We start from the raw sequence: 20,915 nt of genomic DNA, 5'->3' as shown, positions 1-20,915 counted from the left end.
CGGGTTCAATAACCTCGAGATTTTCTTCACATATAATTAATTATCATATAATAATCTTAATCAACAAATTATTTTTCAAAAAAATATTTACTACCGAAAAAAAAAACGTTAATCGAATAGTAAGTCTTACGGTTAAACTGTCTTATTTTAAATCGTTTGAATATCTCTAAATACTTTGAATTTTATAAAACGGATTTCGGATTTGAAATCACAGGATTGAAACGGTTCAACCCATGTCACCGGAAAATTTTCTGGCGACGGTGGCCGGTGGTGGTGGTCGGCGACCGGTGGTGGTGGTCGGCGGCCGGTGGCCGGCGATCGTCATACATCTCGGAATCATTTAAATTTTTTTTTTGTTTCCTATGTAAAACCAATCAAGGAATCCAAATCCGAAGTTATTTTGGCCTAAATCAGCTTAAATCACCCTAGATCTAAGTTTTTCTCCGACGGTTCTCGGTTATTTTCCGGCGATGTTTCACCGTTTCCGGCGACGACACTACCCAGAAAAGATTCAACTCGTCAAGTGCTTTCAAACCCTTCAAGTCTCAACCCAAACCGAGCTTCCGTTCGCTGGAAATCGGAAAAACTCCATAGCGGTAAAGGAGAAGGAAAACGATGAAGAAAAACTAAGAAAAGATGGACAAACGGACCGACGGTGATGAAGCGGTGGCACGGGGCGGTGGTTGATGGTCGACGGCGAGCAAGGAGGCAAATCGGAGTGGAAGATAGGCAACAATGGTGTTAGGGTCGGCCATGGGAGGAGGAAAAAGAAGAAGAAGAAGAAACCCTAGCAAAAATTGCAGTCCAATCCCATATTTTCTGAAATTTTCGAATTCTGCCCAAACTTTTATTTCGTTCTAAAAGACCCTAACTGAAATAACAGATTTTTCCAGAACTTTTAATTTTATCACCTTACCCCAATTCATTCATTTTTTTTTAAAATTTCCGTTCGTTATAGAGATCGTAGAGAGAGATTTAGATTTTGTAACTTTTGTAGTGTTTTTTTTTATTGCGGTTTTTTATGTGAAGCGACACATGCAAAATGAATTTGTGAAGAACATATCATATATAGACACAAAAATATGTAAATATTATATTAATAAATACATTTTTAAAGACACGGTGGATGCATGGATGCTAGTAAGAATAAATGTATTTAGAAAAATTAGGGATATAATAATTAAGGGAATTAAATACATTTTAAAAATATTGAATAAAATAGAGATGATAGCGATCCATGTGGAGTGATAACACCGACTACGGCGGCGATCCGTAGAGGGTTATTGCTATTGGTTGAGTTTTGAGGTCATAGTACGGCGGCGATCCGTATGTGATGGCATTACGACCTGGGCATGGCAGCGATCCATGTGGAGTGGTAACCCCGACTACCCAAAACACTTTTATTGCTACATATTGAAAAATAAAATGCGGAAATTAAATTAGAAAGAAAGAACAAAAGATAAAAGAACGGAAACACTTTTATTGCTACATCTCTTCTTACAACGACATGATATACCATGTCCTCCGTCAATCCACACTCCCGACATTCGAGGAGTTGTGCATGATGATCAAGAGAGAGGAGACCGGTCGGAATTATTTTTCTGGCCCTCTAGAAATTGCCCACTACGTTAACAAACCTTCCCGCTCAGCTGCCCATTCCCGCGATCGTAAACTGTACCATTGTGACTACTGCAAACAGCAAGGTCACAGTAAGGAGCGATGTTGGATCCTTCACCCACATTTGAAGCCTGCTCGATACAAGGATACTCCTCGCAAAGGCATGGCTATGACCGCCAGTGGTGAATCTGAAAGTTCGATCAGCTTGACTAATGACGAGCTTAAGGGACTGAAACATCTCTTACAATCTATCAACAAAGATACCGGTAATTTTTCATACAAATCTTCCATTGTTCTTGATTCGGGTGCTACCACCCATATGTTTTGTGATGAAACTTTGTTTCAAAAAATCATTCCAAGCCAAGGCGTTGTGACTATTGCCAATGGTAAGAGTGTTCCAATCAAAGGGTCCGGTAAGATCAAATTGTTTAACCGAGATATCTCGGCATTATATCTCCCTGACTTTCATACAAATCTTCTCTCTATACCTAAGCTTATTCAAGACATCGCATGTCGTGTTATATTCGAAACTAATGTTGTGTTATTTCAGGATATTGAATCAGAACTTGTCTTTGGAAAAGGAACACGCAAGGGCAATCTTTACTATCTTGAAGAATCACAATTTAGTTTTCTTTCAGTTTCTTCTAGCGTGTGGCATGCTCGTTTAGGTCATCCGCACGCTAAAGTATTTCATTTACTTGTTCCCCACGTAAAGTCTCTTGATACTCTTTGTGAGGCCTGTACGTTAGGGAAACATTGTCGTTCTGTTTTTCCAGACTCTGTTACTACTTATGAGAATGTCTTTGATTTAGTGCATTCGGATGTTTGGACCGCTCCGTGTTATTCTCGTGATCATTATAAATATTTTGTGACGTTTATCGACGAAAAGTCGAAATACACGTGGATTACTCCTTTAAAAACCAAAAGCGATGTTTTTTATGCTACTAAGAATTTCTTTGCTTATGTTTCTAACCAATTCAATGTTAAAGTAAAATGTTTAAGAACAGATAATGGTGGTGAGTACACGAGCCAATTCAGAGACTATCTTCTTCAACAAGGGATCATTCACCAACGGTCTTGCCCGCACACACCGCAACAAAATGGAGTGGCCGAACGAAAGAATCGCCATTTGATGGAAGTAGCTCGTACACTCTTATTTCATCGCGCTCTACCAAAGAAATATTGGTGTGATGCCGTGAAGGTCGCATGTTATCTCATTAACCGACTTCCCACACAAATACTTCGAGATAAATCTCCTTTTGAGGTATTGTTCAATCGACGTGCATCCTTAGATCATTTGCGTGTATTTGGTTGCGTGTGTTTTGCTTACATTGATGCAGGGCAAAGAACAAAACTCGATCCAAAGAGCATTCGATGTGTTTTCCTCGGTTATCCCGCGAATCAAAAAGGATATCTTTGCTTTCATCCTCCGAGCAATCGTGTCTATACATCACGAAATGTAAAGTTTGTGGAAGAAGTTGGTTATTTTGATGACCAAAATTGGACGGATTTGGAGAATCTTGTGGCACAAGGCACTGATAGTAATCACTCTCTTCCTCATCTCCTCGAAACTTTCCAAAGGCTCGGTGTCAACATTGTTTCGTCTTCTAACGATGAGTTGCATGCAGACGGTATACCTTTCACTATTCCATTTTCTTCAGATCATTCTACGCCGACTAATCATGCAGAAAATGAAATCACCGACAATTTGCCTTCGGTGGACTCTTCTCCGGCTAATGATGGTTCACCTGATTCTTTTGAGGGGGAATTACACATTCCTGACATCACATCAGATTTGTCCAATCCTGATTTGGTGACTCATCCACTTTCTCCTCACCACAACATGCCTTCAGCATCACGTGACATCCACCAAACCCATCCATCTTGTCAAGATACACGTAGCAACCAGGAGGCATCACTACAACTTCAAAGAAGCAATAGACAACGTCGGCCCACCTGGAAATTGCTCGACCAAAAGGAGACCGGACACTTGGCAGTTGCTCATCCAATTGCTAAGTATTCTACTCTTCAATTCTTTCCCACTAATGAACAAAGTTTTCTCAGTCGTGTTTCACAGGGAATTGAGCCGACAACTTATAATCAAGCAAAGGACATTGACGTCTGGCAACAAGCTATGTCCGAAGAGTTATTGGCTTTAGAGAAAAACGGAACTTGGGAAATAACAGATTTGCCTCCAGGAAAACATCCCGTCGGATGTCGTTGGGTGTATAAAATAAAGTATCTAAGCAATGGTGAGATTGAACGTCATAAAGCTCGGCTCGTAGCCAAAGGGTATACTCAAACGTATGGAGAAGATTACAATGAGACATTTGCCCCGGTTGCCAAGCTTCCAACGGTACGAGTTATTATTTCTTTAGCCGTGAATCTTAACTGGCAGCTTTGGCAAATGGATGTGAAGAACGCTTTCCTCCAAGGTGATCTCGACGAAGAAATTTTTATGACTCCACCACCTGGATACAATGGCTCTATTCTACCGGGTCAGGCTTGCCGTCTTCGCAAAGCTATCTACGGTCTTAAACAATCTCCGCGCGCTTGGTATCATCGTCTCTATCATGCTCTCTTGGATAAAGGTTTTTTGAGAAGTGATTCCGATCATTCACTCTTTACTCTTACACGTGATACCGGTATTGTAGTTCTTTTAGTTTACGTTGATGACATTATTTTGTCGGGTGATGATGTTTCTGGTATTGTCGAAACAAAATATTATTTGCAGAATGTGTTCGATATTAAGGATTTAGGTTTGTTAAAATATTTTCTTAGAATAGAAGTTACTCTCTATCTAATGGTTTATTTTTGTCGCAGCGTAAGTATATTTTAGATTTACTAACCGAGACAGGAAAACTTGGAGCCAAACCAGTGAGGACACCAATCGAGGAGCACTACAAGGATCAACGCGATGGGGAATCATTTCAAGATCCGGAACAATACCGTCGCGTTGTAGGTAAGTTGATATATCTTACTATTACACGTCCTGATATTAGCTTTGCTGTGCACCAGGTTAGTCAATGGATGCATGCCCCACGGATCAATCATTGGCATATGGTGGACCGGATTCTAAAGTACCTTAAGGGAACTCCGAACAAAGGCGTACACATGGCGAACAACAAACATACCGAGATCGTAGCATATTGTGATGCAGATTGGGCCGGAGATAGGATGGATCGCAAATCAACGACGGGCTACTGCACATTCATCGGAGGGAATCTCGTCACATGGAGAAGCAAAAAACAAAATGTGGTGGCAAGATCAAGTGCCGAAGCTGAATACCGTGCCATGACGAACACGACAAGTGAGGTGGTATGGCTACGACAATTACTCAAAGACCTCGGAATTGAGACAAGGTCGGCTATTCCGTTACACTGTGATAATCAAGCAGCAATCCACATTGCCGCCAACTCCGTATTTCACGAAAGGACAAAGCACATCGAAGTGGATTGTCACTTCATCCGAGAAAAAATCACACGAGGTATAATCTCACCAATCTTCACGAGGAGCCACGACCAACTTGCAGATATTCTCACTAAGGCAACAAGCTCCTTCGTGCTCAACAAATGCCTCTCCAAGATTGGCCTTATCGAGCTTGGTCGGCCAATCTTGAGGGGGAATGTTAGTGAACAAAGTGAGCAAAGAGAGATCGACGAAGACATGCATGGTGGACAGCAACATAACGGCAACACGTAAATAAGGCAAGGAGACACGTACAGATTTGATACTCTTCCTTTTATTTGTATATAAAATATTGCATTGCCATACTTAGTGTCGATACAATGTAGAATATATATCACTTGTAAATGTATGCAGCATATACGAGAATATACACAGTAGCCCCTTTTTTTCTATTCTTCGTCTTCATCGCCTTTTCTCTTTGAGATGTATTGATCAGATTCCTCTGTTCTTACTCTGCATTATTCCATCTGTTGAATCATTTTCTTTATGGTCCACTCCAACCCGGTTTTTCTTTTTACATTTTCTTCCACGACGTGGTCCACCCCACCCAGCTCAGTTGGTAAGATGACAACGTTTCCTACACAAAATCAGGGGTTCGATTTCTCCTGGTGTCAAGCTTCCCCTGAACCGGTTAGCTTCATCTGGTTTACCTACTCGACGTGACTTGCCGGCTGATGCGTTGAGCTGTTGGGATTACCGTCCGCTATCTGTGTCATTCGTCCGGTCCTCTGGGCTGTGAGGCGTTGCGGAATCCGATCTAAAGGGCTGGTTTCCATCCTTATAAAAAAAAACTATATATATATATATATACATATTTGTTTATTTTCTACTCCATAAACTTATTTTCTTGATGTGATTATCGACTGCATGACGTTTATGTCTGTGGTCACCGGATCACACACATCCCCGCTTCCGACATGGCCACAAAGATTTTTCTTTTTCAGGGAAAAGGAAAACAGAAGAAGTGGCCTTTGGAAGGGGCAGGAAATAGTGATGATGTGGTGTGGGAGCCTGAGTCTGGCACAAGGACCGGCGTTCAATATGCGTCTCGGACACTGTCGGAGACTCTGTTCCAGAGCCGAAGCTCCTCAGAACCTCGGAGATGGAGACAGCTACTTTGCGAAGAAGAATACGAAGAAGGTCGTCGTGGTGGGTTCCGGCTGGGCCGGCCTTGGTGCCGCTCATCACCTCTGCAACCAGGTCTCTGATAGGTCTTGGTTCCGAATTCAGACATAATTTTGAGGTGATTGATGCTCGAGAGTTCCAGGGGTATTGATGTATTTGGATTTGGGACTTTTTGGCTCTAGGGTTTTGATGTGACAGTTCTTGACGATGGCCGCGGTGGATTAAACACACCTGACGATGTCGGAATCCAAGGTACGAACAGATTCAAGCCACATAACTCGGTCGTGTATATATTTCCTCGTACAATGATACAAAGTATATAATGTTACCACAAAAGTCTAGTACATTGTAAGGCATGGCTCTTGTCAACTGTCCGGTTAACCAACCCTGTTTGTTTCTTTTGTTTGAGCAAGGGTTCTGGTATCCATATCGAAATATATTTTCGTTGGTTGATGAGCTTGGGGTGAAGCCATTCACTAGCTGGACAACATCCGCTCAGTATTCTGTAGAAGGTCTAGAGGTATTTAACTCTCTTGTTCCTCTCTCAAGCTGTTTCTTACAACGTAAGAGAGCGTTTTTTAACTTGCAGGTTGAGTTCCCGGTTTTCCGAGAGCTTCCTCAGCTACCCACTCCATTAGGAACATTATACTATACTCAAGTAAGTAAAGATCGTGAGGTCCAGGCTCTTGGTTGTTTTTCATGTGCCAGTTACATTATCAATGTGTGCCAGATGAATGTTGCAGATCGGTTCCAAAGGGATAAGTTTAAGTTGGTTAGAGAAACACATGCAAATTGAACTGTGCAATCCCAATGTGGTCAAGAATATGCTCTACAAATGTGTTTAGAAACTGTATAGATTACAGATTTATTTCCCATAAATATGTCTTGTGATGCTGTGATGGATAATATACGTCTATACAAAGTCTGTTTGATCACATACTGGCCCCTTATTCTTGACGTTTCGGCTTTTTGTAGTTTGCAAGGCTTCCCTTGATGGACAAGATATCTTCACTTCCTCTAATGGCTGCAGGCAAGCAGAAAATTTTCTGAGTTAAGTTTTGTAGCATTTGGCTGAACGAGAGCCAAAATTGAGTTTCTAAGGAATTGCATGGTCGTCTCCTGCAGCTATCGACTTTGATAACACTGACGCAGCTTGGAGAAAGTATGATCCAGGTAGGTAGGGTGCCTTTATAAATCAATAGACACAAAGTCCCAGTCGCTTTCTGAAAATTCGTTAAAATATAACAATCTATACAGACACTATCAATCACATCGACATGCATCATATATTAAAGAGTGTATCGATTAACTAGCTCTAGTATTTCTCAAACTGTTAGGCTTAGTTGTTGACCTATATCCGGCTCAAATGTTTGTAATCTCATGCTCATGAGCTCCGAGACTATTGAGGTGGTAATTCTTTTTGAGATATGGGACTATTTCAGCTCTGCACGCACACAGATAAATTGTACATGGAAATGTTCTGGGAGTTTTGAAGATTAGAACTATGTTGTACTCTTAAGTCTCCTTCATTTTTTCTTTCTTCTTTTTCATTTGTTTGATTGATTGATATATATAGTTACAGCAAGGGAGCTGTTAAAGCAGTTGGGCTGCTCTAAACGACTTTACCGGGATATCTTCCGGCCATTGCTTCAGGTTGGTCTCTTTGCCCCTCCTGAGCAATGCAGTGCCGCAGCAATGCTTGCTCTCTTGTATTATGTGACCCTCTCTCATCAGGTTTGTGCTCTTTTTGTTTTTTCTTTCTTTCCTTTTCTGTGTCACCATAATTGGGAGTAGTGACATGCGGCAACATACTAATTTTCTGTCTGTCACATAAGGAATTAAATTTTCTTTATGAACGATGAACATGATTTCAGAAAGATTTCAACATGGTGTGGTGCCGAGGGACAGTCCAGGAGAAGATCTTTGAACCGTGGATGGAATCTTTGAAAGACAGAGGCTGTAGATTTCTGAGAAATAAGTCTGTGACCGATTTCACCATCAACGAAGAATCGGGGAGTGTGACAGAGGTAGTTTGTGGTCGAGATACCTATGCGGCTGATGCTGTCATCTTAGCGGTAACAATCTCCGCACTCCAAGAAACCGTCAAGAAAAGGTATTTTCCTTTTTACTCAACTTCAAAAGCTGTATGTATTTTGTGTAGGATTAGAATCACATGGTTTAGTTGTTTCTAATCGGAGATTTGATGTTTGTTTAGTGCAGCGCTGTGTAAGCGGGAGGAGTTCCTTAAGGTCTTGAATCTGACTGCCATAGATGTCGTCTCAGTCAAGCTTAAGCTTGATAGGAAGGTGTGTTTGATTTCCTGGGATTTCAAGTTAATTTAAGCCACAAGGCACATAATTTAAGACGTAAAGCACAGAAAATCTTTACAGAAGATGGATCTTTCCTCCCACCATTGTTTTGCAACCTTGAATTGAATTTTTTTTTATATAGAGATTACTAGTGAAAAGCTTCATGAATGTCGGAACCTGTTGTGTGTGATCAACTGAATAACAAAGATGGACTTCCTGCAATAACTATTTGATGTCTACTCCAATGACTTTCTTGTGGTTTTATGTTTTGAAATTATTTTGGTAGTTCTTGTATTGTTATTTTTTTTTTGTTTACAAGAATCTGATGGAGGTATAATCAATCAGGTCGCTATTCCTCATGCTTCAAATGCTTGTTCTGCGCCTGATGAGTCCTATGGATGGACTTTCTTTGACCTCAGTGCCATATACGACGAGCATAGGGAGGATGAAGTGACTGTAGTTCGCGCTGATTTTGTAAGTACTCCTCTATGGTGATCATTTTGTAGTGAGTGCTTCTGAAGGATTTTGATGTTCACTATATATATATCTGCGTGTAGTACCATGGGAACGAGCTTATGGGTACCACGGATGAGGTTGCAGTCACAAAAACCATGTCCTATCTCTCAAAGTGCGTGAAAGGTTTCGAGAATGCAGTTGTAGTAGATGCAGATGTTCAGAGATTTCCCCACTCTCTTTCCCATTTCTTTCCAGGTGCTGATAACCCAATCCTCCTTGAGTAGTTCCTTTGACCAAGAGAAGATATCTTGTACTTGTTTCGTACAACAACAGTTTGGATCTTACAGGTTCGTACAAGTACATGATGCGAGGTTCCACATCTTTCCCCAACATGTTCATGGCAGGAGATTGGGTCATAACCCGACATGGCTCTTGGTCACAGGTCATGCCATGCCCCCAATCATGTTACAGGTTTCTGTGACAAAAACATGAAGATAACAAAAACTCGTATTTGTGTGGAAACAGGAGAAGTCGTACGTTACAGGCTTAGAAGCTACAAACCGTGTCGTGGATTTTCTTGGAGAAGGAAGCTTCGCCAAGGTAATACCCATAGAAGGAGACGAGCCCCACGTTGAAGCTCTCAGAACTCTCAATAGAAGGTTTCACGAGCTTGCCTCACAGCTTCCCTTGTCCAGCTACTTCCTGCAGTGACGTCTGCACGCCCCGGCGTTTTCCTACAAAATAAACGACATGTATTGCGTACGCCTGCAATCCTTTTTTATTTTTTGTATTTGTCCCTGGCTACACAACAAAACCAAATCGTCCAGCTAATTCTTTTACTGCAATCCGTCTAGCTAATTATTTAACATGCCATCACAACTAGAGTAGTCGTTTCACGATTCAGATCAGAATTTTAGCAGTTCGGTTCGAGAACGGTTTTTTCGGTATTCTAAAATTGGTATCAAATTAATACTGTATATTATTCGGTTCGGTTTCAGTTCCGGTACGGTTCGGTTTCGGTTTTTGTTTAAAAAATTTAGATTTTCTTAAGAAAATTCAAGTTTTTTGGGAATTTTATAAAGTCCGGTTCGATTCGGTTTTGAAAAAATCATACCGCTCGGGAATTTTGGACGGATTCGAAAAAAAATATCGAAATTTTCGATTCGGTACGGTTCGATTCCAAAGAATCGAACCGAAACGCTTACCCCTAATCACAACCATTGTCTCCATCATTATATTATTAAGACGAATTAGCTTAAAAGAAGAAGAAGAAAAGGACAATAATTTTTCTAATTAGATTCGTTTGTTTAAAATTCTACAGATTAACATTAATGATATACGCTGTAGAAGGAGGATTTCCCATACTCAAAAGGGTAATTTTCCTTCCAGTTCATTGTTGTGCTTTTTTCTCTTGAAATTAAAAATTTTGCACTTATTTATGTCTCTAGCTCATAGTCCACCATAGATCTCACCTGGCTGGCTCTCTCTCCTCCTCTCTCTTTCTTCCTCCCGCAGACCTTTGGATCACAAGGTTACAACGTCTACCCTGTCTTACATTCGTCGAATTGCTCTTGATTACGAACATTTTCTTGTTTATTGGGTCCTCAACTGCAATTGCCGCCTATTTGTTGCTGTTACTTCTGGATTTGAACTCTGGGCTGGAGGGGGAAATTGTTTGATCCAACTCAGAAATTGTATTAGAGTTCGGATTAATCCGGAACTGAATGAAGTGGAATAATGTGACCAATCAATCCGGTGAAGTTTAAGCGTTGTTTTGGATTTCTGATTTATTTACTCCTATCCGCCATGAGTTCCTGGAATTTAACTCAAAAGTGTCGTCGGATTGTTTTGGATTTTGACTTGACTTAGTCTATCGAGATTGAGTTTTGTCGCTGAGAGCGAAAATTTATGGATTAGGTATGGTAAAAGTTTGTATGTTTTGGTTTGATTTGTGAAGATCAGAAATGGGTGCTGCTGAAAACAACCTTGGAATGGAGGAGGGTACCCTGGAGATCGGCATGGGTAAGTGTTATATGGAGACTGCTGAGCTTAATATTAGATGGTCAATATGAAAATTTGAATCACCTTACCCTCCAGTGAGAGGAATGTACAGAGAACTGGGATTGAAATCTTAAAAAAGCTGCCGGATTGTTTCTTGTTGTGGTATTGCGATTATCTTACTTGTTGGATGATGGGTATTAGGTCTGCAGCATGGACTTCTATTCTTTTTTGACATGTTTTTTCTTCAAATGCAGAGTATAGGACGGTCTCAGGCGTTGCTGGACCTCTTGTCATCCTTGACAAAGTGAAGGTATATGCATTGAATCATTTTTGTTTCAGTTTTTCTTACTTAGGATTCCTGTTTGTTGGTTTTTTCGGTGATCTGTGTCTCTTATGGTTTCTGGTTCTAGGGTCCTAAATACCAAGAAATTGTCAATATTCGTCTTGGGGATGGAACTACTCGACGTGGCCAAGTTCTTGAAGTTGATGGGGAGAAAGCTGTTGTTCAGGTTGGGAAATTTTCCTCCGTCCATTGGCTTTCTTCTGGTTTCTCACGTAAATGTGTGATATCTCTTTAAGTGATAACTTAGTTCCTGGTGCTTAATTCCTGCATGCTCTGGGTCTGGTTTATGTTTATATATCTATGGGGTAAAACCCCTCCTGTTTCTTGTCCAGGTCTTTGAGGGAACATCTGGAATTGACAACAAGTACACAACTGTGCAATTTACAGGAGAGGTATAAAATGTACTCTTTTTTCGGCACATAGATAAATGATCTGGTTGGCTTACCTGTACATGGTGTTGTTGGTGCTGGTATTTCTAGCTAACTGACTTTGGCCGACATGATTTGCCTAGGTTTTGAAAACTCCTGTCTCATTGGATATGCTTGGTCGCATCTTCAATGGTTCAGGGAAGCCCATTGACAATGGCCCTCCGATACTGCCAGAGGCTTACTTAGATATATCTGGTAAGTACTTTCAGCCTCTTTTCAAATAATCAAATCTTATTATATGCATGCTGCCTAGCCTTTTTCATTTCTCCTTCTCCAGGAAGTTCTATCAATCCTAGTGAGAGAACCTACCCTGAAGAGATGATTCAGACGGGGATATCTACCATCGATGTCATGAACTCGATTGCCAGAGGACAGAAGATTCCCCTCTTTTCTGCTGCAGGTCTTCCTCACAACGAGATTGCTGCTCAGATTTGTCGTCAGGCTGGTTTGGTTAAACGGTTAGAGAAGTCTGATAATCTTCTTCAGGTATCACCTTTAACCTTTGGCAGTTGGAGTTTACTGATGGAAATGCAGTGTTGGCATATGATTGTGACACTGTTGCCTAATTCCTCTGATTTCCAAGAAATATCAGAAGTTGAGCAAAAATATTTTTATGCTTTACTCTGTTCTAGATGAAGCCACTGCAACAATCCATTCAATGCAATAAAACTCTTGTTTTGTTCTTGTAACTACCATCTGCTGTATAATGCTAATCTTTTAACATAGCTCACCGAGGATTACATCAGCTCATTTTATGTGAGTTTGCAGGACCAGGAAGAGGACAACTTCGCCATTGTTTTTGCAGCTATGGGTGTGAACATGGAGACTGCACAGTTTTTTAAACGTGATTTCGAGGAGAACGGATCAATGGAGAGAGTGACCCTTTTCCTGAACTTGGCAAGTGTTTCAATCATACTATGAAAGTCGCAACAGGGATTTTGTTAGTTTTGTATTTTTGTTGCTTGTTACTCTCTGAAACGTTTCCCTTACAGGCAAATGACCCCACCATCGAACGTATCATTACGCCTCGTATTGCTCTCACTACAGCTGAGTACTTGGCCTATGAATGTGGCAAGCATGTCCTTGTCATTCTCACAGACATGAGTTCCTACGCTGATGCTCTTCGTGAGGTGACAACGGATATCCATCATTTTCTGATTTTTTAATGTAACACTCCCTTCAAATTGACCGAAAGCCTGAACTTGTTAAATGCTGGTTACCATCCTAGGTTTCTGCAGCCCGTGAAGAAGTGCCTGGAAGACGTGGATACCCAGGTTACATGTACACTGACTTGGCCACTATATACGAGAGAGCTGGAAGAATTGAGGGGAGAAAAGGCTCCATCACTCAGATTCCAATTCTTACTATGCCTAATGATGGTAAATAACAAAAATTATGGTTTCAATCCAGATGGTATCAGTTTGAAGCAAGCAATAGTTGGTAGTTGTTTTCAAGCTGTGTGGTTATTGCGTGCGCTGATATTATTTACTGTGGAAACTTGGTATTGGTATTGGAACTGTGCATACTAGGTTCAAATCATGAATAGAATTGAGTCCAAAGAACTGGTTTGAAGAGGTATATTAACCACATACCTGGTCAGTGGTTATTGCATAGGCTAACACGACGTCATGCTTAGTACTCCAACTTCATGACAGTCCGCTCTACTAGACGGCCCTCTACCCTTCCTGTCATTCCTCCCAGATATTCTCTTCTGCATAATTGGCCTTTCATGTTGAGGTGGTTCTGACATCTATACTGACCGATATCATTTGTCTCCAGCCATTGGAGAACAAAACCCAAAAAATGGCCTGGAGGATGTGAAATATTATGTTCACAACTTTTCTCTTGATAATTTGCCGCTGATGAACCTCCATTAACAAATGAAAAAAATATGTTAGTGTTAATCTAGACTAGTATAGTGAAAGATCGAATATTATTTTGATAGTCTTGTGTAATGTTTGATGATCAGTGCATGATACTGAGTGACAGACTTTTTGATTTCTTTCACATTTCTGGTCAGATATTACGCATCCCACACCAGATCTTACAGGATATATCACAGAGGGCCAGATCTATATTGACAGACAGCTCTACAATAGACAGGTAAGTTCTTGCTGAAAATGATCTCTTAGCTCTATTATCTGAATTTTGAAAACAGGTATAGATTGATATTATTCAGAAAACTGTACATTTTACAAAGAGTCAGTTGAGAATCATTTGGCTTATGTTGAGTAATGATGAAATCTGGTTTGGTTTTCTTTCACAGATATATCCTCCGATCAATGTCCTCCCGTCTTTGTCTCGTCTCATGAAGGTAAAGCAAGAGGAATGTGGTTGTGTAATTCAGTGACGAGGTTTTGAATTGACTTGTGTGGTGCAGAGTGCCATTGGTGAAGGAATGACTCGTAGAGACCATGCTGATGTTTCGAATCAGGTAAGCAATGCTTTCTTTCTTGTGCATCACACTTATGTACTATGGAAAGAAGCTACGTATCCATGAACTAGCTGAACCGAATTTATAGTTGTCTTTGAATATTACAGCTGTATGCAAATTATGCCATTGGGAAGGACGTGCAGGCAATGAAAGCTGTGGTTGGAGAAGAAGCTCTGTCGTCTGAGGACCTGGTCTCTCTCTCTCTCTCTCTCCATGAAAAGACATAAATCTTTATACTCTCAATCTCACACAATTCCTTAATGCTTATGATGCAACAGCTGTATCTCGAGTTCTTGGACAAATTTGAGAGGAAGTTTGTGACGCAGGGAGCCTATGATACACGTAACATTTTTCAGTCACTTGACTTGGCATGGACACTCCTCAGGATCTTCCCCCGAGAGTTGTTGCACCGTATACCGGCCAAAACCCTCGACCAGTTCTACAGCCGTGACTCAACCAACTGATGGATTGTTTTCAATTTCAGACTGTGTCCTGTCCTATGCGAATCCTTTTCCTGTTTTGGGCGCTTTAGATACGAGGCTCTGGTGATGTGTCCAATAAACGGTGTTTGTCCTAATCGCCGGTTTTTCTTTCCAGGGTCTTGGTGGAATTACTGTATAATTTATGAAAACTGTACCAAATTTTTTCTTTCAATTGATGAAATAAAACCAGAGCGGCAGTTGGGGAATCTGGACGTCATGCATGGCTGCAGGTTTTTTCGCAGGAAATAAAATGTCAACCAGCTTTAGAAGTCCAGATGGCAAGAATCCGCGCCTTTTTATTGATGACAGATATCGTTACACCATGGATGAATCGGGCATTATCAAAAATGCCCTTATTTTGCTACATTAACTTCATGGCATACCCCTCATTTGGCGGAAAAAAAAAACATTTCAGACAATACCTTTATAAAATTGTTCTCTCCATAATACCCTCGACACCTTTTTTTTAATCTCTCGATTTGCGTTTCTATCTCTTCTTGTTTCTCTCTCCTCACGCAGTTTCCCACCTTCTCTCGCGATAAATTCCCGCCGAAAAAAACCCAGAAATTACCGGCGAAATCACAGCTAATCTACCGGCAAAATCCTTCGATTTGCCTCGCGTTTCTCTCTCTTCTCGTTTCTCTCCCCATAAATTCTCGCCGAAAAAAACCAGAATCTACCGGCGAAATCTCACCGATTTTACCGTCAAAATCGCCTCAAATCACAGCAGTTCAGTGAGATCTGTATAGATCTAGGAAAAAGGCAAGTTGTCATCGCACAACCCAGTATTTATTTTCGATTTAATTCGACCTAACATGTGTATAGATATGACCTCATTTTTCTTATATATATCACTAAAACCGGTATTGACTGGTCACGTTGGTCACACTGGTCACGTTGGTCACGTTGGTCACGTTGGTCACACTGGTCACGTTGGTCACACTGGTCACGTTGGTCACTCTGGTCACACTGGTCACGTTGGTCACACTGGTCACGTTGGTCACTCTGGTCACACTGGTCACGTTGGTCACACTGGTCATATTGGTCACTTTGGTCACACTGGTCACTTTGGTCACTCTGGTCACGCTGGTCACTTTGGTCACTGTGGTCACTTTGGTCACTGTGGTCACTGTGGTCACTCTGGTCACTCTGGTCACTCTGGTCACACTGGTCACTTTGGTCACTCTGGTCACATGTATCTTACGAATCTTATTTATTCTATACAGGCATAATGGATGCAGTCGACGAGAAAATCACAATTATTTATTTCAAGTCTGATGGAAAGTGGGTATTGAATGGTAACAGTGAATACGAATGGGTTGGAAAAGTTAAGGATGGGAAGGGAGTCATATTCATGTGTCCTCCAACTGAATTGAAATACAAACGTCTTGTTGAAGAGTTATATTCTGAAATGGAGGCTGACCAAAGTAAAACAGACATGAAGCTGAGCTATTTGCCAGCTTTAAAAGGAGGTACTGAGCCGATTTACATATCGAATGATAAACAAGTTTTAATTTATCTTCTGGACAAAATGAATGGAGGCAGAAGCATGCTTCACGTGGAGATAGAAAAGGCGAGGTCAGAAAATGAGTTTAGAATTCCTGATTTAGCGAGTTGTGTTGGACCATATGGAGGTATAATATGTGTAGGTTATAAGGATTGCGATGTTATCCAGAGTCCAAATTTCAAGAGTAAAGTTGGGAGTAATAGTTTATGTATTGGAGCAGCAGCAGCAGTTGAAGTGAATGGAAATGCGACAGATGTAGTGGACTCTGTAAATGATATTCTCGCCGATACTGTAGTTGATCGAAATGAGATTGGTACAGATTTAGTGGACCGTGAAACTGGACTTGATGGAAATGAGAAGGTTGTAGTGGAGTGTGCAACGACTATGCAAGCTGAAAGCACGTCTGATATGGCCATGGTAGTTGTGGAGGACTCATTGTTTTGTACTTCAGTATTCGAATTTACGGATGGATTGAACATAGATATTGGGTATGAGTTTGATAATAAGCAAGAAGCGCAATAATATATACGAAAGGGTTCAGTTAAGGCTTGTTTTAGCTATGTTACAGTGAAGTCTGACAAGAAGTTGTGGGAGATAAGATGCAAGTTTGCTGGATCAGGTTGTAACTGGAAATTGCGCATCGCATCGATCCCGAGTTCGAATCGTTTTAGCGTAAGAACACACAATCCAATTCACAGATGCAGACCTGTTTCAGAAGAAGCTATGAAAGGTACATCGAATTTAGTTAGAGATTATTTGAAGGAAGAATATGCTGGGATCCTCGAAACTCCTAATGCCCCAGAATTAGTACGACGAATAAAAACCAAGTACGGGGCAACTGTTTCGTATTTGATGGCATTGAGAGGGAAGCACAGTGCTGAAAAAGAGATTCGCGGTAATCATATCGATCATTACATGAGGCTTCCTGGGTGGATGTACATGCTGAGAGAAAGAAATCCTGGATCCATAGTGCGACTTGAGTTGGACAATGATCAGAAAAGCTTCAAGTACCTATTTGTCGCGTTAAGTGCAACTATAAAAGGATGGAAGTATATGCGTAAAGTTGTTGTTGTTGATGCGACATTTTTGACAAGCGAATACAAGGGAGCATTGGTCGTGGCAACCGCGCAGGATAGAGAACATCACCAATATCCTTTAGCATAGGGTGTGATCGATAGAGAGAAAGACGCTTCATGGAGATGGTTTATGAATAGATTGAGCGAAGTAATACTGGATGGACCTGATGTGGTTGTGATATCCGATAGGCATAAAAGTATATTGAAAGCTGTGAGAGAAGTATATAAACAAGCTGATCATGGTTTTTGTGCAAGACACATATCGCAAAACTTGAAAGCACATGTTAATAGGGGATCCGGAAGAAAGGGTTCAAGAGGTGAAACCGTGGCTAAATTGTTTTTTAAATGTGCATCAGCATACACGGAGAAGGAGTTTGAAGAGTTGTACTCTGATTTCAAGAACAGGTATGCCTTGTGTGTCCAGTGTGACCAACGTGACCAGTGTCACCAACGTGACCAGTGTGACCAGTGTAAACTGATGTGAATATCTCATGATTTGCAGGTATCCCAAAGCGGCAGAGTACATGGAAAAAGAAGAACTTGCTCCGGAGAAGTGGGCAAGGTGTAAATTTCGGACTGAAAGATATAACTTATTAACCACCAATGGTGTCGAATCAATCAACTTCGTTTTGAAGAAGGCCAAAAGGTATCCGCTACTCAGTTTGCTTGATATCTGTGTCGCGAAGACGGTAGAATGGTTCAGTAGGTACAGGGTGGAAGCATGTGGTGGCGATGATTCTCAAAAGTTAACTCCGTATGTGTACAAAGCGCTGCATGAACGGTTCGAGAAGGCCTGTATGTATGAGGTTATTGAACTTAACAGGTTGAGTGGTATGTTTGAGGCAATGGATGAAAAAGGTAGAAGACATTTGGTAAATCTTGGTGATAGAACCTGTAGTTGCAGAAAGTTTGATTTGGATAGGTATCCATGTAGTCATGCAATTGCAGCAGCACATAAGGTCGGAAAAGGTATTGCGATTCACGAATTATGCTCTGAATACTACTGGCGAGAGACTTGGGTCAAGGCTTACCAAGAGACTGTGTATCCCGTGCCCGATATTTGTGATTGGGTCTTACCGCCCGAAATTTTAAATTTTTCAGTGTTACCGCCTATAATACAAGAAAAACGTCGGACTGGAAGACCTAAACAGAGTCGGTTTCCTGGACCTGGCGAGGCTCGGAAAAGACCCCAAAGTTCAACATCGTCAGGGAGAAAAAATTTGGAATCAATCGCCTAATTAGTCTGCACTAAATGTAACTTTTATTCCTACTGAACAATGTAATTTTTATTCGAAGTTTAATTCACTCTTAATGCTTTGTGTTCATAGCTTTCGATCGAAAAATGCTCAGAGATTTTCAACTCGGATTACTTCTCTGAACCATTTCTATGATCGTAGATTACACATTCAAAGCGTTGAATTCATCAAATTCGATCAGTGTGACCAGTGTGACCAGTGTGACCATCGGGATGTGATCAAAATGAACAAATTCATCTGTGGGGGGATTGAATAAGGTTTTTGCGTTGTAGAACGATGTAAATACACTTCACACTAACGTCTCGTGAGCGGTTTGAACAAAAAAAATACGAACACAAAGTTATATTGATCCAAAGTGTTCCTAAAACACTACTAAACCCTAAACCCTAAACCCTAAACCACTTATGAGATTCGTTTTGTGTTCATAGCTTTCGATCGAAAAATGCTCAGCGATTTTCAACTCGGATTACTTCTCCGAACCATTTCTATGATCGTAGATTACACATTCAAAGCGTTGAATTCATCAAATTCGATCAGTGTGACCAGTGTGACCAGTGTGACCATCGGGATGTGATCAAAATGAACAAATTCATCTGTGGGGGGATTGAATAAGGTTTTTGCGTTGTAGAACGATGTAAATACACTTCACACGAACGTCTCGTGAGCGGTTTGAACAAAAAAAATACGAACACAAAGTTACATTGATCCAAAGTGTTCCTAAAACACTACTAACACTTATGAGATTCATTTTGTGTTCATAGCTTTCGATCGAAAAATGCTCAGCGATTTTCAACTCAGATTACTTCTCCGAACCATTTCTATGATCGTAGATTACACCTTTTTTTAAAAAAAATTTAAAAATCCCGCCAACCGAAATCCTAAACTTTTGGCCAATATGCAATTGCGAAAATCTAAACTTTCCTGCGATAATTTTAAAATATTCGAACATTAAGAAAATAGTTAACACATAAAATAAAGTCAAAGGTTTAAACAAAATACAAGAATCAATTTATCTTGCATCTGGGGAGGAATCGTCACGTCGTACATAGGGAGCAAGACTCACAATCTCGCCATTTGAGAAGATATCCGCGGCAATCTTCTCACAAATCGATGAACTATTTTCATCGCAAATTTGATTGCACAGCGTTCTTTCTTGACCTCGCATCAGGGCTTCAAGGTACATGTTGGTAAACACACCGCAGTCATCTCCGTTACCATTTTGAGGCAGCCCTTCGACGTAATGGTAGTCAAATGTGGTGCTTTCATCAAATTGGTAGATCTTGGCGACCGTATATATCTTTGGGAGCCACCACACCAACCGGCCAATAATCGCGTCAACGTTCGGCCTCATTTTCAGGTTGCAGTCGAATACCTGAATCAGCTTCTTCACAGGGATGACTCTAATGGCCACCCAATGCACACTTACATCAGGATTGACCAACGAAGGTATGCTGAGGGGAGCGACAAACCCTTCGTAACTTCCCATCTTGCGCCCTCCACACCCAATTGGTGCTTTTCCATCAAAGTAATCCTCAAGCCCATTCAAATCGGTCATACTTCCATGACCCCACCATTTGAGGAATTCGCCGAAACTTGTGTCGCCAATCATGTACTTTGTTGCTGTTGGACAACCTTCTTTGGCCAGGCGATTCCTGATTTCAAGTATAGCTTCGTCCAAGTGCTACAAAATAACGTCCGATATTAGTAAGACTAACGTCACCAGTGTGACCAGTGTGACCAACGTGACCAACGTGACCAGTGCGACCAACGTGACCAACGTGACCAGTGTGACCAACGTGACCAGTGTGACCAACGTGACCAGTGTGACCAACGTGACCAGTGTGACCAACGTGATCAGTGTGACCAGTGTGACCAACGTGACCAGTGTGACCAGTGTGACCAACGTGACCAGTGTGACCAACGTGACCAGTGTGACCAAAGTGACCAAATGAATATTTGAAACGTGTAACAGAAATGAACTTACTCCATCCTTTAGCCAGATCCGATCCTGCAAAAGGTCTTCCCAGAACCTTGGTTTCCTCACATAATCAATCTCTGACTTCCAACGCCGTTCTGCACGATTCATCTTCATAAAATTATAGAGCTGTGTCGCTTTCAGAGTGCATGTTTGGATAAAGCTCGGTATCCGAAGCACACTACCCATAACCGCGGTGGGTTGCCAAGTGAATATAGGGCGTCGCTTCTTGACAGTTCCCTCAACTTTTTCCTCCTCTTGTTTTGGCGCCTCCTCTTGTTTTGACGCCTCTTCAAATTGTTCTTCTTGTTTTTCTCCTTCAACTTTCTTTTCGTTTCCCTTTTCTTCCTCCATTTTTGCTTCAACTTTTTTTTGCTCTTCCTGTTTCTCTTCCTTTTCCTCCTCGCTCACCACAGGTGATATATATCTTCTTCTTCC

At 41.1% G+C, this 20,915-nt stretch overlaps 3 protein-coding genes across 4 annotated transcripts; all 3 read left to right on the top strand.

Annotated features, from left to right (window-relative positions):
- Nucleotides 1-5,925: 5,925 nt before the first annotated feature.
- LOC104807804 lies at nucleotides 5,926-9,820 on the top strand. Its single transcript, XM_010533226.2, has 13 exons — nucleotides 5,926-6,285; nucleotides 6,393-6,462; nucleotides 6,624-6,730; nucleotides 6,800-6,868; nucleotides 7,186-7,240; nucleotides 7,336-7,383; nucleotides 7,787-7,944; nucleotides 8,085-8,323; nucleotides 8,426-8,516; nucleotides 8,865-8,993; nucleotides 9,077-9,230; nucleotides 9,323-9,417; nucleotides 9,501-9,820. Exons 1-13 carry the CDS (start codon nucleotides 5,953-5,955, stop codon nucleotides 9,684-9,686), a joined length of 1,734 nt encoding a protein of 577 aa, XP_010531528.1. The 5' UTR covers nucleotides 5,926-5,952; the 3' UTR covers nucleotides 9,687-9,820.
- A 585-nt stretch (nucleotides 9,821-10,405) lies between these two features.
- On the top strand, nucleotides 10,406-14,871 carry LOC104807803 (V-type proton ATPase subunit B2). 2 transcript variants are annotated; one of them, XM_010533224.1, is made up of 15 exons: nucleotides 10,406-10,506; nucleotides 10,933-10,997; nucleotides 11,231-11,286; nucleotides 11,387-11,485; nucleotides 11,652-11,711; nucleotides 11,831-11,942; nucleotides 12,025-12,233; nucleotides 12,516-12,644; nucleotides 12,740-12,877; nucleotides 12,976-13,126; nucleotides 13,768-13,850; nucleotides 14,014-14,061; nucleotides 14,128-14,181; nucleotides 14,289-14,372; nucleotides 14,460-14,871. In XM_010533224.1, exons 2-15 carry the CDS (start codon nucleotides 10,940-10,942, stop codon nucleotides 14,643-14,645), a joined length of 1,467 nt encoding a protein of 488 aa, XP_010531526.1. In that variant the 5' UTR covers nucleotides 10,406-10,506; nucleotides 10,933-10,939; the 3' UTR covers nucleotides 14,646-14,871. The 2 variants fall into 2 exon arrangements, with proteins under 2 accessions (XP_010531526.1, XP_010531527.1); XM_010533225.1 differs by having other exon boundaries at nucleotides 10,407-10,506; nucleotides 10,938-10,997.
- A 2,505-nt stretch (nucleotides 14,872-17,376) lies between these two features.
- LOC104807873 lies at nucleotides 17,377-18,637 on the top strand. Its single transcript, XM_010533300.1, has 4 exons — nucleotides 17,377-17,488; nucleotides 17,603-17,651; nucleotides 17,749-18,316; nucleotides 18,575-18,637. Exons 1-4 carry the CDS (start codon nucleotides 17,377-17,379, stop codon nucleotides 18,635-18,637), a joined length of 792 nt encoding a protein of 263 aa, XP_010531602.1.
- Nucleotides 18,638-20,915: the final 2,278 nt, after the last annotated feature.

This window comes from Tarenaya hassleriana, unplaced genomic scaffold (assembly GCF_000463585.1).
Source record: "Tarenaya hassleriana unplaced genomic scaffold, ASM46358v1 Cleome13, whole genome shotgun sequence".
Lineage (NCBI taxonomy): Eukaryota > Viridiplantae > Streptophyta > Magnoliopsida > Brassicales > Cleomaceae > Tarenaya > Tarenaya hassleriana.
The sequence above is the reverse complement of the archived record's forward strand: the minus strand, read 5'-3'. Positions and strand labels throughout refer to the sequence as shown.